Below are 17,474 nucleotides of genomic sequence, written 5' to 3'. Positions count from 1 at the left end.
CATTATCTATTTTAGATTATTAAATTGTTAATACTAACCATCCAAAGGTGCTAGACTGGCATTTCTTATGTTTTAATGTCAGTTTAAATTTTAGAATGCATGTCACTTTTTGATTCATAATAACTTAATGAGAGGTAACTTTATAAAGCAAACTTAAGGATCCACTAAAGATATTATTGAATGTATCACTTGCTGTGTAGATGTATTTCAGGACATGGCTAATTTATTGAACTCTACAGGGGGGAAAAGGACTAAACATACCCAGAAGGGGATTTATTAACTTGTAAAATAGTTAAAACAAAGGGAAAATTGAAGTACGATTTATTTAGTAAATACTTTTTCTGAGTTTATTGAGCCCACCTTGTAGAACCACATATTCCAATTAAGCCAACATGATCAAATTCCTATTTACCCATCATTGTTTCAGCTTGTAATGAACTTAAAAAATATAAATAGCCCACTAAATGACAAATCACTGCTCTGTCTTGGTTTCGAAGTACTTTTTAATGTGTTTTAAGGATTTATCCACAGTGCCAAAAAAGTTAGGAGTTGGGCTTTATTTTTCATGTTGAGAAAACATAACTTGAAGCTACAGGAAATAAAAATGGAACTTCTTGCTCTACCCTGCTTGTTCCAACACTTTTTTCATATACTTCTCTCAGATTCTAAGGCTGTTAATCATCTGTGTAACTGTAAACTATACAACAATTTGTACAGGCTCAAATGTATCTACATCCTTTAAGAGTAAAGAAAGCACCTGATATAAAATTAAAAAGATTTCTTTTAAAAAAATCAGAATATGAAAATTTGAATTACTTACAACCCTACATAGTAATAACTTAAAGAGAGGAACAATATCCCTAGATCAATTTATGTTTGCATCCCTTAACATATACTGCAATGTGATAGCCATGCAATGTGTTCCAATTTATATGGATAACTGTAAAACTGTAGGATGTAAGCTGCCTGGTAAACAGCTTAGATCAAATGTGTTGATTTCTCTGTATGCTAGTAAGCTTGCTCTTCAAAATATTACAAATGTTTGTACACGTCATTCGGAGAATCTGGGGACATTAACTGGTGATTTGCATGATTTATAATATTTTCTTAGTCCAACTGTCTTCTCTTTAAAAATGTATTGCTGGCATTGATAAGTTATCTCATAAGTGAAGTGGCAGCCAGCTTCATCCTCCTTTTACAAGACAATACCTATTGGAAAGGGTATGCCCATTCCCTGACAATGTCAGGGAGCAGGGTACTTGCTTCAGATGCCACTTGCATTTTAGGAGTGACTGCAGAAGAAAGAAACTGTGATACCAGAATGTACATACTCTAAGTAAAACAACATTTGTTCACTTCCTATCATCTTTACTCACAGGTTTTACTGGCTTTCCCTGTAAAATTGGGCTGCAAGCCAATTTCAATATCAATATCTATTTTATAAATATCTATTTATTTATGGGGGCAGGTATCTGTTCAGTTATGTATAAATATTATAATATCATTAAAAATCTAGGAGCTATGGTCTCAAAGAATGAACAATTGATCTCTTTTCTAGCTACATGGTGTTTCCAAAACCTTTGGGTAGTGCTCTATGGACTAATAAACTACATATATGGTTAAAAAAGTATTTTACCTTTAAATCCTTCGGGGTAGACTTCTGGGAGGAATTTTGTGCTGATATCACCTTTAACAAATCGGGGGTGCCCAATTATCTCTCGTAAAAGAGGAATGTTATGTGTTACACCTAGAAAAGAAACCAGAGAAAAATGCTTCAGTCACAAAGAAATCCAAAATGAAAAATTTCCCAAATCCCATAAAGAGTTCTGACAAAGTTCTGAATATCAGAAGAAAATGGCATTAAATTTAAGCCTCTTAGTACATCTATATTTAATTACCTGGTCTCTGTCTATCACAAGCTTGCCAACTCACCAATGTTTTAATTTACATATAAAAACCAAAGCAAAACAACATGGCTACATTCTAGTCAAAATTCTAGACAAACATCTGAGTGTTTTAAAAATCTGACTTGTTTGTGAAGAAACTTCTTCCTCATCAGAAATGCTGCTAGTATGTGAATCCAAAAGATGAGAACTGAGGTAAAGACCAGGAAATACAGTGGATCACCCAAACTGATGATAAAATGACCCCCAAAATAAATTTCTTTCATATTTTGTGGTACTTCTAACAAATATAAATTTTATATATAATATAAATATAAAGTCACAACTATGGGAAAACCTTTGCAATAGGAAAGTCAAGTATAAACAGGTATACTGGTATATACTTAATTTAAAATAAAAGGAATTCCTGAGAATTCATGCATTCTAACTAAACAGATTCAAAATAAAGCAAACTATTTAAGGTTATGCATGTCTTAGTTTAAAAAAGGCCTAATGCGTATTTTAAAGGACATCACAATCTTCTTTTCATAGAATATTCTATCCACAGAATGATCTCCCCCAGAAATAAGGTATGTCCCAGGCAATGCAGTCGAGTAGGATGGCTTCATATCATTTAAGCTTTTTGTCACAAGATCGTGGGGAAAAATATGACAACTACCCAGCCTCCCTCTTCAAGGTTTTTCTACATGGTGTGGAGAGGTTTGCAATCCTGAGACTGAACTATTTCATTACTCAAACACTGCTGTCTGCACAAATCACTAACAATAATTCAATTAAATAATTAAATGAGAAAGAAAGGCATTCACAACCTCTGACACACTTTTTGACAACAGTGATAAACATAATACCCCGAGCCCAAATCTTTTTCATTCAGCATGGCTTGCTTTTCTTTCAGAATGCGAGAGATCTTCTCCTGCCCTGAAGCAAGCCCCAGCTCTGAATATACTTATATACAGTTGTTTTTGCCCAGCCCTCTGCTGGTGTGAGTTTCCCGGCTCTCTGTGTGTGGCAGACGCTGAAAGTGGTTGTGACACATAGAATGAGGCTCAGCCTGATTGAAATATGACATTTTTACCTCCTAGAGCTGTTGAGGAGCTATCCATACCCTGTTCTTGTGTAGCACTGGCTCAATGAGGAGATCTGACCGTTTGATTAAAACAAGATCAGTCCTCACGCCACCTGGTGTCACAGGACCAGTTCAGGTCACCACGGTTCTCTGGAGTTTGCAGTGGCCTTATTATAAGCAGTCAAAGTTTTCCAATAACCCTTCTGCAAATAAAAACACCATTTGAAACATAAAACCTCCCTGTGCACTTCATTTTCTGAGCCACAGCGTCATACCGAAATCTGTCCTGTCCTCAATCCTCTTTAAAAAGTCTACGATTAAAAAAGTATAATTTATGAACAAGATGTGCAATTGAAATTGTGACATTTCAGTCTTGGAATTTGATGCCACTACTGCAGTTTAGACTAAAAGCAAAAGAAATCTAGTCCATTTTCAAAGTGTCACTGAATAGAAAATGTAACATGTTATAGTGTGAATCCAGATAGTCTCGTGCTTTTTCGACACATCCAATGGATCCCTGGCGAGATGATGGTTGAGGACAGATGCTAGGGATTTCGCTGTATCAATTGATTGCCCCAACGGACCTTATATCAAACACTGCCAGGAGTATCCTAATTCACTCTGAACCAGCTACTCTGATACTACAAAGCTTGTTGGATGACCACTGAGAAGGAAAAAAAAAACGATGTCTTAAAAGGAAACATTAAAGATGACTAGCAGTGTATAAGTGCTCCAGACTAGCACTGGATACAGAAAAAGATTTATCTAAATTGAATCAGAGAAAGCCTGTTTTTTTTTCTTCTTGGGAGCATAAGGCATTTCAAAGAACTTTTAGAAATATGCACACGCACACACATTGAAACCAATGAGAACACCTGCAACAGAATACAGCCTGCTTTAAAACAAACTGCCGGTGTGCCTGGATAAAATATAAAGAAGGTTAAGACAGCAAATTTTACTCTGTGCTATAATACCTATTAGGGTAAGGACTGTGAATCTGGGGATCTTGTCAGTGACCAAAATGAGCTCACAACACATTTACTGTATAATACTATTACTATCATTATACTTCAAGGGAACAAGAAAAAATAGCATCTAATTTTTCCATAATACAGTTCACAAAGCTGCAATAAAACGCAGCTTAGATTTGTCTAGGAAGATTTGGCTAGTTGCCAGAATGTCTACTTTCAAAACATGGCTTATTCTGGGCAGCGAGGGAAGCGATCTCAAAAAAAGGAGGAGGGGAGGGAGAGCTTCCTCGCACTAGAATGAAAGCCGGATAATTGAATTTTCAATGTGCATGAAGGAGGTGAAGAATCTCCAAAGAAATAAAACTTTAATAACAGAAACAAAATGAACGCAAAAAAAATAAACCCAACGCAACTGGACGACATTTTTTCCCCCCAAACCTACAGCTCCCCTCGAAAGCCCCTATGAAAACAAGAAATTTTAAATATGTAATTTAAAAATGACCTCTGTCAAAGTTCATAAGGTCTCCATCTGTGTGTGAATAACAGCTAGACTAAAGAATGATGACTCTCCAACAGCTTGTTCCCGACTACCTGCTGCTTGAAAAACACTGGCCAGACATTAAGCCCAACATGCTCAAAGGATCAAACGAGGCCAACAAATACTGCTTATTTCATAAAACCAGGAACCTAAAAAGAGAACTTAGAGTATATTAGGAGCAACAATGGTATTTCAAGGGCAGGAATTTGCAGGTTTTCTGCAAATTATTCCAAAATGCTTGAATTATTGCCCACGTTATGTTGTAACCTATACCGCTGATGATTTGTGGGGGCTGAAATAATAAGACTGTTTGAAGCCTAATCCGTTTTAAATTTTTAATTAAGAAACAACCCAAATGTAAGCCTCTTTGTTATTCTCTGCTGCCCATGAAAAAAAAAAAGCTTCTGAAAATGTTGTGAAAATATGCAAAATCCTAGGGGGTCCTCACATAAAACGAAAGGCTATCAAAACAAGTCATGTACCACAATTTAAACAGAGCAATTAAACCAAGGTTACAGTATGGATTTTCTGACATATCAAAAAGAGGTTTCTCTGGGAACTGAATTGTCTTAAGCAATTAGAGAAACAAATGAAAGCCATAAATATGTGCTTTTCTTTGGTAAATCCAACTCGATTCTGAAAGATTTCTGCTTCATTGTCTGTAGTACTACTGTCTGTTCCATTCACAAAATAAGGAAAAAAAACAGCTGGTCTTTGTACTCCTGCTAGTTTCAAAAAAATAAAATAAATAAATGTATATCATTTTTGAAAATCATTAGACCTCAGTTACAAAAATAGGACTTTAAACAGATAAAATCAGAGTTAAACTCTGGCACCTGCTTGTATTTGTCTGTTGTGTCTGGAATAAAGAGAATTTAGTGAAGACCCCCTATCGCACGCAAAGTACTGGTGGGGGGCATATTGTGATTGCTTTGGCTCTACTCTCTGGATTGGCGGTGAAGAGCGCCTGCGCACTGCCGAGCTTCTCAGCTCACCAGGATTAATCCAAGAAGCCAAGAGAGACAGAAATGCCATGAAAAAAGGGAGGCCCTGGCCTAAGACTCGCTACCTCCTAAAATGTCCAGGGGACGTGGAGAGTGCAGTGAAATCTAATCCCAGTATGAAGGCCATCGGAATAAAACGACAGTAGGAACCGAGGCCAGTCTCCCACTTAAGATGGATGGACTAAATACTCACTTGGCTGCTCGGACACTCTGTCAACAGTAAGGAAAAAGTGGCCAAAGGAACACTGTACAGATACAAATTGTACCTCAAACCAACCCCCAGCCTTGCATATCCATTGAGCGCTTCATTGATTATTTATGATTTCCTCTGTGGGTACAGCATGCAGTATGGCTCACTACAAATGATACTCCATTTATCTGCTCTCATTAAACATTGTTCTGGTATAATAATGCAGACGATGGAGGTGCTCAAAGAGCTTAGCTGATCTTCTGTGTGAAAGGGCCATTGTACGTGTGAAATACCAAAAATGCATCCACGGACTGCTTTCTTTTTTCATTCACATATTAAAGCACAGAGGCCGACTCCCTCTCTCCATACAGACAAAAATATTCCTTAATGTACACTGCCAAAGATATGCATTATGAAAGTTCCAACCATGTTTCAATTAAATTAATACACCTAAATTAACCTATAACCCACACTGACCTATACCTCAATCATTCTATCCATGGGTGCCAGCTAATTTCAGCATTTTTATCAAAACAAATCTATCTACAATTAATTTATTGCAAATGAAAAAAATACATTGGTTCAGGGATTGTAAAATACAACAAAATGTGATGAACAAAAGATCTGTTATAAAACATTTTCCATTAAGGATTAGGTTTGCAAAATTACAGTATAATTAAAAATCCACAATTAAATTTTCTAAGGACATGGGATTACTTTAAAAAAAACTAACAATTTAGGGTACACATCTATACAGCAGGTGATTTATTCTGGTGCAAAATACCATAAGGAATCAGCACTGTTTTATTTCCATTTGAAGTGATCGGAATAACAAAAGAATCCGATGCTTAAAAATAACGATGTTATCAAATAAAGAAGGTCCAGAAGGCTAGATGTTATGTATATAACAAAAGAAAGATGAGAGATTCAACACTGCTTCCGTACGAGAAAAGCCCTGTCACCTCTGATATTGAGTTTAGATTACTTCTCAATGGAAGAACTCAGGCCTATCATCCGTCCCTAATAGTAATAGTGCAGATATTTTACAGCAAATAGGATGCACTTTGTTTTCAGTTATTGAACTCTGTATTACTTCAATGAATCCACTTTCAGACTCAATCCTCAGCTAATGATTTTCTCTGCGACCCTTTATTGACAGCTGCAAAATACTTGCCCACTTCCACTAACCCTGTCAGAGCGATAGAAATTGACCAGAAGCTTCATGCTTTCAATTTTATTTCCAACGCAGGCTACCACTCTGACATTGCTCTTGTTCCAGCATGGAAAAAAAAACAAGCGAGGCACTGATACTGACTTTATATCAAGAACTTGAAACTCAAAACAAGGCCATTCTCAATCAGGGGAAAAAAGCTCATAGTACTTACATTCTGTAATTTTTTTAATATGAAGGATAAAATCACACTCACAGCATCTTATTAAAGACTCACTTCAGGCTTTATTATTTTTAAAAACTTCTAATAATTTGTAAAAACACAAAAAAAGTCATTGAAATAACATGTATTTGGTGACTACAGTATTGCTAGCATGAAGAGATAAAGCACAAAATGTAATGCCCAAATGCTGACTCTTTTGTGTCTTTATTTGTTGAACTGAAACCTAATTAGTTAACAATATGAATTGTAACTTAATTTGCAATTATGGCTCCAGACTTTTCAAAATTTTGGAAATGCTTAGATATTAAACTAATTAAATCACACAAATTACTTTTCAGTTAATTTTCATATTTTGATACCAACACCTTAAAGGTGAACCCAGATTAAAAGACAGACTGCAAACTTCCAAAAGCAATATTTCAATTAAGGTTATTAATGCTATACTTAACAGGGTTGGCACCACATGCTCATATTCAAATGTTCTATAGCTGAGTTTCATAATTGTCAAAGAGCAAAGTGAAACACATACCATTTCTATGATGCCATCTCCAATAATTTTCCAAAGATTAGTAGCCTGCTGATTAATATTGCTCCACTAGCAATATCCTAAATATCCTTAACATACTGTTAAATCCCCCCAACCAAGTGCTTTTACTTCTAAAGCACATTCCTGAAAAAAACAACCAAAATGTAAAAAATATACTATGTACTATAAAGTGCATAGCCATAGAGCACAGAGGAGGACATATGCCTTTTTTGAACAAAAAAGCCACATAAAATCTAACACATAAAACTTACTGTGCTATACCTAAGATATGCTAATGTGTTTTCTGCATTTAATCACCACAGACTAAATGGTTTTATTGAAGAATGGAGCTTATTTCTGAAACCTTTTAGATGTTTTTGAGTTATTTCTAATTCTCTAACTTCTTACATGCTTTTTTTATAATGTGCATATGTGTGTATTAGCTGCTGTGTTTTCACACTGCACTGGGTCACCAAATCAAATTCTTTGTGCAATAAAGTTTTCATATATATCTATATTTTAATAATCTTGTTTTCCTTTCATAACTTTAATTTACAAATTTGTTTTTTTATCAGCAAAAACAAACTGAGGTGGTACCCTGGCACAATCTGACAATCAGGGCTGTACTATTAAGACAAAAAAAACCTTTTTTGGCTTGTTTTTCATATCTGAGATTACTGTTGAAACATTAGCAAAGAAGCAGCTTTGTAATTTACAGATTAAAGCAGAAGAACAACAGGACATGTAAGCAACACCATTAATCAAACATTCTATGTGTAGCTGGTCCAAAACCAGTAATCAGCACTGTCTACCATGTGTATTTATGGTCACTCAGTTTCTTTAAGATCGTATTCCTCCACTATCCACAGAAATCTTACCTGTTCATAAACGGCATTCATCACTTAAATATTCACCTCTCATCCACTAGCAATATCCTAAATAACCTAAACTTACTGTTAAATCTGCTCAAATAAGTGCTTCTACATCTAAAGTACATACTGTACATTAAAAAAATGGCCAAAATTAAACATTTTACTGTGTACTATGATGTGCATGGGCATACAGCATTTGCTTTTTTTACTCATAAAAATTAGCCACATAAGATTTTCCACATAAACTAGGAGAACACGTTCAGTTTAAGGAAGCAAACAATTCCCATTCACCACAGTTTGTGGACATTATAATGCATCTTTGCACATTTTTAGAGGATTTAAGCATATTATGTTCAGAATGCTTGTTTTCTAAATACACAGTGTGCTAGAGGATCCTTCAAAACAAAGCTGACATTCAGTTAATAATCAAGAACAGCTTTGGGAACTGTGATGTCCTCACTATACATTTTAAAAGCTGTATGCACCCTCATGCACATCCTGGGGAGCACATTGAAATCTGTAAATTATGGCCCTTACAAACATCCACTGTCCTGTTTACCCAAGCAAAAGTTATGATCTACACACTGATTGCCACTTTGAAATAATCAATTTTCTACTGTATATATATCTACAATATATAATAGTTGTATTATTTCGATTTTAAAAAGATTCCTTCAGCAACACATCATAGATTCATACAACAGTTAGTCTCTTTTTAGGCTAATTGTCTGAAATTTATTGGACTTTCCCTTACAGATAATCTCTACAAAATAGTACATTCCTAAGTGGGTTTTTTGCTTTTGCTGCTTATAATTTTCCATAATAAATGATCATCAATAATTTAAAACTCAAGATGGTTTTTGAGACGTACCAGTTTTTGTTTCTAAATTGTTTAAAATATATATTTTTTTATTTTTTCATAATACAGTTCGCCAGATACTTCGGTCCTCTTGAAAGTTTCATTATCTAGTGCGAGCTCTGCTTCAACTAGTATATTTCTGATTTTTATTTGTACTTCATAAGTGTATTACCTGTTTCTTCATTCAAATTTTACTTACAATTCTGGTAACATTCTGAGCATGTTATGTTTGAGTCAATTCCCTTTCCTCGCTCTCATGTAACAGTGTACTCTATTCTCACATTATTCATTCAAGCTTTTGTCCCACATACTGGAAAGTCCAACTGGAAGTAAAAAATTACATTTAATCCATTGCCGGAAAGGGCTGCTTATAGCTGCACCTGGGAAAAGCTGGATTTTTCTGTATCTAACTTGGGATGCTATGCAAAGTATTCCTTGCTTATTGTTGGAGAGAAGTTTTGATCTTGAGACAAAAAGCTTTCCATCACTAATAAAATGCATTAACCACGTCAAAGAAAGTTTAAAGGAATTTTGGGAATTTTTCTTAACCAAATGGAAGGCGGAAAAACAAAAATACATTTCTGGTCCCGGAAATACTGGGAAGATTTCACATTTCAGAAAAAATGCTGCTAATTTAATTAACCAAAGTGTGAATTTTAGCAGACTAAAAGGTGCTGTGCTTAATATCATTACATAAAAATATTTTCCAGCCAAAATCCTGGCATCTTGTACTGACCTCCAAGCAAATATACTTCCATTAATAATACATGGGATTTATACAACTGGCTAAGCCCAAAGCCATAAGTGTCAAATGCAAAAGGGTGCTGACAGTCCAGAAATGCTTAAGCCCGTTCCTAAAAAGACATGCAGCGGAGGTGTGCATTAGTACACGGAGCTGTGTCAGCGTGCGAGCTGCAAAAGTTACGAGCAGAGGTCAATTCTGCAGTGAAAAGTAAAAAAAAAGAAAAAAACAATTTTAGTGAAGGAGTCTTCTTCAGGTGTGTGTGTGTGGCACACACATACACACACTCACGCAGACACCTGAGTCAGGGGTGACAGTAGGAATAAAATATGGCAATCTCCTTGGAAATCAGGGATCTTCCTAATTAATGTGAGCCTTTTCTGCTGTAATTTTGAGTTAATAAGCACAATCTTATTCGATTTGTTAATTACAACCTGTTCCAGCTGTTTCCCTTTAATTTATGCCAGCCTACCACACTAGGAGTTTCAGTAGTTACCTCGAATGACATAATTGTCTAGAGCCTCCTCCATTCTCTGAAGTGCTTCAGCACGAGTCGAGCCATATGTAACCAACTAAAGGAGAAAAAAAATAGCCATTATAATTACCATAATATAGTTAAAGCAAAAGTATGCTCATATGATCAATGAATATAGTCTAGAGAGATTTATGATGTATTTCGTCATGTTATAACACTGAGCAATGCTTTCACCTGTGCTTTTAACCAGCTGTATTTTAAAAACTGATACATTATTAAACAGATTTTAAAATTGTACATTTCTTAGCTAAAATACATGTAGGTGGCTCCGTGCAGGATCAATTTGTCTCAGAATAGTTCATCTACATGAAACAAAGGAGATCTCCCGTATAAATGTAAGCCTGAACTTTGGTCCCAAGGGTCTAATTACCATGTAAAAATCATTAGTGCTTCAGTCTAATTATTTCAGAAATTATACAGTTCCCTCTACACTTACTTGATTTTTATTATTACTATTAATAATATATTCAAGGACAAGTATGTTTTTGAAGCTGTTGTTTAAACGTACTTCACTTCCCTTTTATGCATAATTTCCACCCACATCAGCCAGACTGTATTCTATAACAAAATCAATTCAGCTGTTGTGGGGGAAAAACAGTAAATTTGAACAGGGCAACCTTAGCATGTAAAAAACTTTAAATAAAATGTACAACATATCCTACACACTGTGTGTATGCTTACATCATATACTAATTAAAAAAAACTTCATTACTTGGAATACTTGAATATTAACAGTTACTGTAAAGTTCATTTAAATTATGCTATTTCGGCATGGGCTTTAATGAACTGCTTGCTGGTGTAGGGTAGCTGCCCTTTAGGGGAAATAAAGAAAAGAGCTTGCAATTAAAGAATTCAGGGTGTGACAGACTGCATCTAAACCTGGTATAAGAAATTGATATTGACAGCAAAACTAAAAAAAAATGGCAACTACCTTACAGTATGCTTACTCATTTGCATGATCTGTCTGAGGTGAGGAGAATACTGCCCCTTCTTTTGCACTCAAGTTCTCTCCTCAGTTTAAATTCTCAGACTCCCATTTCTCCGAGTACACATTCACTTCATTGCAAGTACTGTACTACAGATTTTCTAGCAGGAGAAAAAAATCCTTTACTGGGTTTCCTGATGGATGGTGAAAAAAGTGATCTCCTTACAACTTCTCTGATACTCTGTGAATGAACTGAGATTCCTAAACATTTATGAGGTTTCAATGCCTTCAGTATTTATGAAGTACCGTAGATATTTTTGAATTCCAAGAAATCACATGGTTCGGAAAAAGATCAAATAAGGGTTTAAATCTTTTCACAGAGTGCATCTTGCTTCTTAAATTTTCTATAATGTTTCATTAAAACTAATTGAATTTAGATATAAAAATACAATATTTTTTATAAATAATTTTAGAAGGCGTGTAAAATTCATACGCAGTTAGAACTATGTCCTTATTTCAATGTTTCACTCAACTACCTTGGTAGTTATGTTCATATTAAGAAATTCAGATAGAACACCTCACAACATTAAACCACACTAGTGCCAAGTAAATGCATTCCTTCAACACACAATAGTGTGCAGGCTGTATTAAGTTGTTTTTTCTAATGGCCTTTTTCCATATACATTCCCAGTATATTTAAGAAATAACGTGATTTTTGCTTGCTTATAAATGTTTCAATTTCAGAACATGTAAATTGTAACTTAACAGAAAAATAGAAATAAAAATCAAAACCTAAGAACCATTCAAAACACTGTTTAATTGATATTTAAAATAAACTAACAATACAGTCCATGTAAAGAATCAAAAGAAAATTACTAACTTTAGAGATCATTGGATCATAATAAATACTGATGTCACTTCCTTCTTGAATACCACTGTCCACACGCACCTAAAAGACAAGAAAAATTCATTTTTGATACATTAAAACAAATACTGTAGATCTTTAAGAATTCCTTCACAACACATTATATACGTGCTCCTCTCCAACAAAAACTGAAGTAATAAAGGACTGCTTGTCAACTTAGTGCCCTTCTCTCAAGTTATTCAGCAACTGAAATTACTTTTTGTTTCACCCATTTGTAATCTAGTACCCTGACAATTACATTCAAGAAAAACCAGCATATTTTTAGAAATGGGTTCTAAAAATATTAGAGGTTTTAAGAACATTAAAAATTCACCTGAATATCATCTCCCCCACAATTTATACATTGAAGAGATGTTGTCACACAAACATGATTGAACCACAGCGCAGAAAGACAGAACCTTGTGAATTTTAACTGGTTTTGGTTGAGCATTGGAATAATGTGTTTGGGATTTAGCAAGGCCTTCGTTTTAAGTTAATAAAAGGAACTGCACTCACCACATGTGCCAAACGACAGAAAACAGAGGTCCCTTTTAAGGTAATACTGTTTAAATATGGTTCTAATCAAATGCATATGTAGCACTTCCTGGTGGATAACTCATGTAACTGCAGTTCTCCATGATGCATTTCATTCCCTTATGCAATAGAATCACATGGTCACCTCTTGCAGCTGAAATTGAGTTTGAAGAATAATTTGCCAAGGAGAATTCTGAAGTCAAAAAGAACCCAACAACCCATTTGAATTTGTGGAGTTACGAGTTCACTACAAATTTTCAAAATGCTCAACAGCACTGACAGAGTTAACATGTTAGAATACATCAGAAATAACCGAGAAATGAACCAGGTGACACAGGTGGAAATTATGGGGAAATGCTCTTAAAAATGACAACAGGAGACGCTTCTTTACAGGAAAAGTAGTTGAAGTCTGGAACAAGTTACCCAGTTGGAGCTACTCTGTCTGCTTTCCTCAAAATGACTGGATGGCTCCCTCAGTTACCACCTCTCCCTTCTAACCTTTTTCCCCCCTTCCAAAAACAACTATTTACCAGATGAAGTTCTGTGAAATTTTATCTCAAAATCCACAGATAAATTTCTGATACTGCAAATACTGGCACCTCCAGCCAATTCTGGACGATATCAGCCAACAACTGGAGTCCACATACATATGTCCTCTTTCTTTATCTCCCTTTGATCTCATCAGCACAACAATGTGGCTAACTTTCCAAATTCATCACCTGGGAAATAGGTATTCATCGGATTTCTTTTCCACTGGCTCCTGTGCCAGATTTCTTATGTTTTTAAAAAACAACCAATTTTAGTTTTTAAGCATGAGGTGGCTAGAAACCACTTTAATGATAGGACAGTAGGTGGTCTGCAAAGCAGATATTAGGGATACCAAGGAGGTATGCCTCACAGAACCCCTAAACATCTCCATCTGGTCAAGACCTTCAAAGTGGATAGCCCCACACATCTGCATTCTAGAAAGAAAAGATGGGTAGTATGATAGCTAAAAGAACAAGGGAATCACACTCACTCCCTCCTGCACCCTAAGAGATATCGCAATTCTAAAACTTAACTCCTGGAAAATCAAGGTAACTTTCAGAACATAAAATTTTTAAATATGATTCTGTGTCAAAAAGATTGCTCTAAATTGACAGCAAATATGGGCTGTCTGAGCACATACGTAAGCATACGATGTAGGAATACAATTTGCCAAAAAAAACTGTCCTTTTTTTACCCCATTTCCACTTAAAATCTTTTTTCCCTTAATTCACTGCACCCATGTCCCCTCCTTTTTGTTGCTAAGGGAAGTATAAAAATATTGTTCTATAATTATCATAATCGGTGAGTTATCTGAAACAATACGTTTTCCTAAATATAAACTGGGGATCATTAAAAAGGTTAAAATAACTACCACTTCATCTGCTTGTTTTTCCTTTCCAGTCTCAAAGACATTTAGGTAAATATAAACAAGAAAGTACATCCTGGGGGGATTTTTTTAGCTCGCGACTCTTATTACCCTACTCTCGCCCCCTACCCTTTAGAAAATGCACACATTTGAGAGCCACAGAGTATGACGTTGCACATCCAACAATCAGTATTAGCGCATTTCTCCTCTGGATTTAGCAAAATCTGAAAAAAACACGGAAAGGCTCCTAATCATGTTTTGAAGAATCTGCATTTATTAATGTACTTTGAAACCTTTACTTTTGAATTCTGGTCCAGCTCAATCTGCTCTTTAATAACTTGATATTTGATACCATCTTTCATTTTCCATTACTGTCTGGAAAGTCACATCCACCAAAAAGCTTCTGAGGATAGGTTTTAGAATATTTTTCTCTTGAGCATTTACAAACTAAAAAGAAACAGTAGCATTCCCAGAGTGATGACAGTAGCTTCAAATACGTGTCTTGATCTCTCCCTTGTTTGAGAAAAACCGAGGACACGTCAGTTCCAGAAAAACAAAAAAGCTACCCACTACATTCTGTCCCCCTTTTTAGGATTTTTTTTTAATTCCTAATGGAAACAGAGATGAAAGTGGGTGAAATGTCTGGTCAAACTGTGTGCAATCCACAACACGTTGCTCTGAAGCTCACCCGGCATAATTAAAAATTATTTTCTTGGTAGAGACAAGCCCATGTGAAGCTATCAGGCGGCTCCCACCCTTCTTCTCTAACTCACCTCTTCCCCCTCCGCACAACCCCCCTCCCCAGTTATTGCTGTCTACCTGACAAGTGACAGCCCAATCTGATTAAATGCTTGCAAGCGAGGGGACTTGTGGGCCTCCATGACAGGCCAAAAGTGATCACCATGGAGATACATAATTACAGCTGTCAACGCGTCTACTGTCCCGCTGGCATCAATTTGATTGCTCCCAGCAATAATGATAGACAAAGCTTAGCGTGCACTCTCCTGCATCCAATCACATTATCTTTTCTTTGGTCCATTTAGCTGACATGCAACATTCACACAAGAACATAACAGCAGCAACCAGAACATTTAAGGCATTTTAATTGTTTTTTTCCCCCCTCTCTCTCTTTCACGTGTATGGCTCACAAGCGCAAGTGTTATTACATAAAACTCCTGCTGTAGCATTAATTGAAGAAAGATATGGTGGGACAAAAACTGTAGGGGGTAGAGCATGTCCATTATCACTTGTGCTTTCAACAGGTCTCACGTTTGAAAACTGCAAATTGCAAAAACTTGCAAGGGCAAAATGTTTGACATTATTTGATCCGCAACCATATGGTGAAAAAAACTTCACTGTGATGAAAAAAAAAAGAGCTGGAAAAAAAGGAAAAACAAATAAATCAAGGAAATAATTATTTAAATTGTGTAATTAATGGGGGCCGGCTTCAATGGAGAATGTCAAGTGCTCTGCACAGCATACATTTTCACTTCATTCGTTACACCTTCTCTTCCACTGCCCTTGTCTTCCGCGCTGGAGCTGACAGTGTAAATGAGCGTCTTTGTAAAATACAGCTTTTTTAAAATAATGTCAGTTTGCGCTGAGATTCATTTCTCTCCTTGTGATCGAGCTTTTAATAATTCAAAAAAGCAACGTAGCCATTTTTGTCTTCATTATTACGTTACATTGATTCTCCTTTGGTGTTTATTATTCAATTCGTAAGTCAACTGAGAACAAATTCTCATTTACAATGATGATATGGAGACCCATTAATGCAGCAGGTTATTTACTGTAGCAATCTGAGTGAAGTACGTTGTCAAAAGCGACAGTTTACCAGCAAAGTCCAGACCCTACAGCAATACACCGCACTGCTACCTCACGAGATGCATCAGATCGGGTAATGCTGTTTGTGTCTGCTCCAATTTGTACTTGATGGTGCATCAAAAATGACCACAATGCCTCGTAAGGCTCCACTAAACAATAGGTGGAATACTGTAACTGACAATTGCACTCTCTTGAGCTCAGACATGCCGAGTTCCCTCTGCAAATGAATTTTGACGCGAGGTTCTCAAAAGGAGAAACGTACCAAGCAGAGAGTCAAGACACCAGCCTCACGAAGACACCAAAATAGCTGTCTACACTAGCCGCTACCAATTGTATATAAACATCCACAGTTTAAAATTAGGTTTACAAATGCACATTGTAATGAAGGATATTTTTACTTGGTGCAGCAAAGTCATCCATTCTACAAAATATTAATATCAAAATGAAGTTAAACTTAATTATGTAACTGGCATCGCAAGGATATGTCTTGCAAAGACTTGCGGGTGCTGGAAACTGTGAATGCCCCTCTGCACAAGTGGAGGGGGAGGCTGCAGTCTGGTGCACCGATACTCTCTGGTGAGGGCTCCAGATTATCGAACGTGGTTGCAGGGGCTCTGTGAATTGCTGCCCCTGGAGAAGGACGTGCTGCAATCACATGGAATGAAGTTCCCACTCCAGGGAGGGTAAACCAGGTCAGGGAAAAGGCAGTGAGCACTCCGAGCTCCAAAACAGGCACAGGACAAGGAAGCCCCAGGATCACCTCAGCGAGGTATCATGGTAAAGTGGATTAGTATGTAACATTCTAAGACAGACTCTAAGTCTGTGGCTAACACAGAGGTGACACATTTGTTTACTAATAGAACAGTGAGTCTGGATGATTTACAAATGACATAATGACATACTGACATGTATACTGCCTATAGAATACAATGATATGAAGATACACATTCTTATCTGAGAAGGAATCATCAGCTGCATCTCAAAAGTCAAAAGTCTGGTGACCCACTGACAGGGCTGACTGTTAATTCACATAAAGAACTGCATACTACTGTATTCCCCCCTGCCACACTTGCTAAATAAACATAGCAATTCTTGTTGCAAAGTGCTGAGTTATTGTATTCACTAAAAACCTGTCTTCACAGAATGATTTGTATTCGGAATTCTTACTAAAAAACACAGAAATATAGGAAAGGTTACAAACAAGAGGTCATCTCTTCTTGCTCTACTGATTGTTAGTAGCTAACTGAGCCAAGGATCTCAGCCAGCGTCTGGGCACTGGTTAACAGTAACAAT

At 36.2% G+C, this 17,474-nt stretch overlaps 1 protein-coding gene across 5 annotated transcripts in view; it reads right to left on the bottom strand.

Moving 5' to 3' along the window:
* Positions 1-17,474, bottom strand: part of pcca (propionyl-CoA carboxylase subunit alpha) — a 189,861-nt gene that overhangs the window by 82,433 nt on the left and 89,954 nt on the right. For all 5 annotated transcript variants that reach the window (XM_088604503.1, XM_088604512.1, XM_088604486.1 and 2 more), the window contains 3 exons: positions 12,407-12,475; positions 10,563-10,638; positions 1,637-1,747 (listed from right to left, as the gene is read on the bottom strand). In XM_088604503.1, coding sequence (XP_088460629.1) covers positions 1,637-1,747; positions 10,563-10,638; positions 12,407-12,475 — 256 coding nt within the window. The remainder of the gene's footprint in view (positions 1-1,636; positions 1,748-10,562; positions 10,639-12,406; positions 12,476-17,474) is intronic.

This window comes from Lepisosteus platostomus, chromosome 2 (genome assembly GCF_059453375.1).
Source record: "Lepisosteus platostomus isolate fLepPlt1 chromosome 2, fLepPlt1.hap1, whole genome shotgun sequence".
Taxonomy (NCBI): Eukaryota; Metazoa; Chordata; class Actinopteri; order Semionotiformes; family Lepisosteidae; genus Lepisosteus; species Lepisosteus platostomus.
This window is presented reverse-complemented; position numbering and strand designations above follow the sequence as displayed.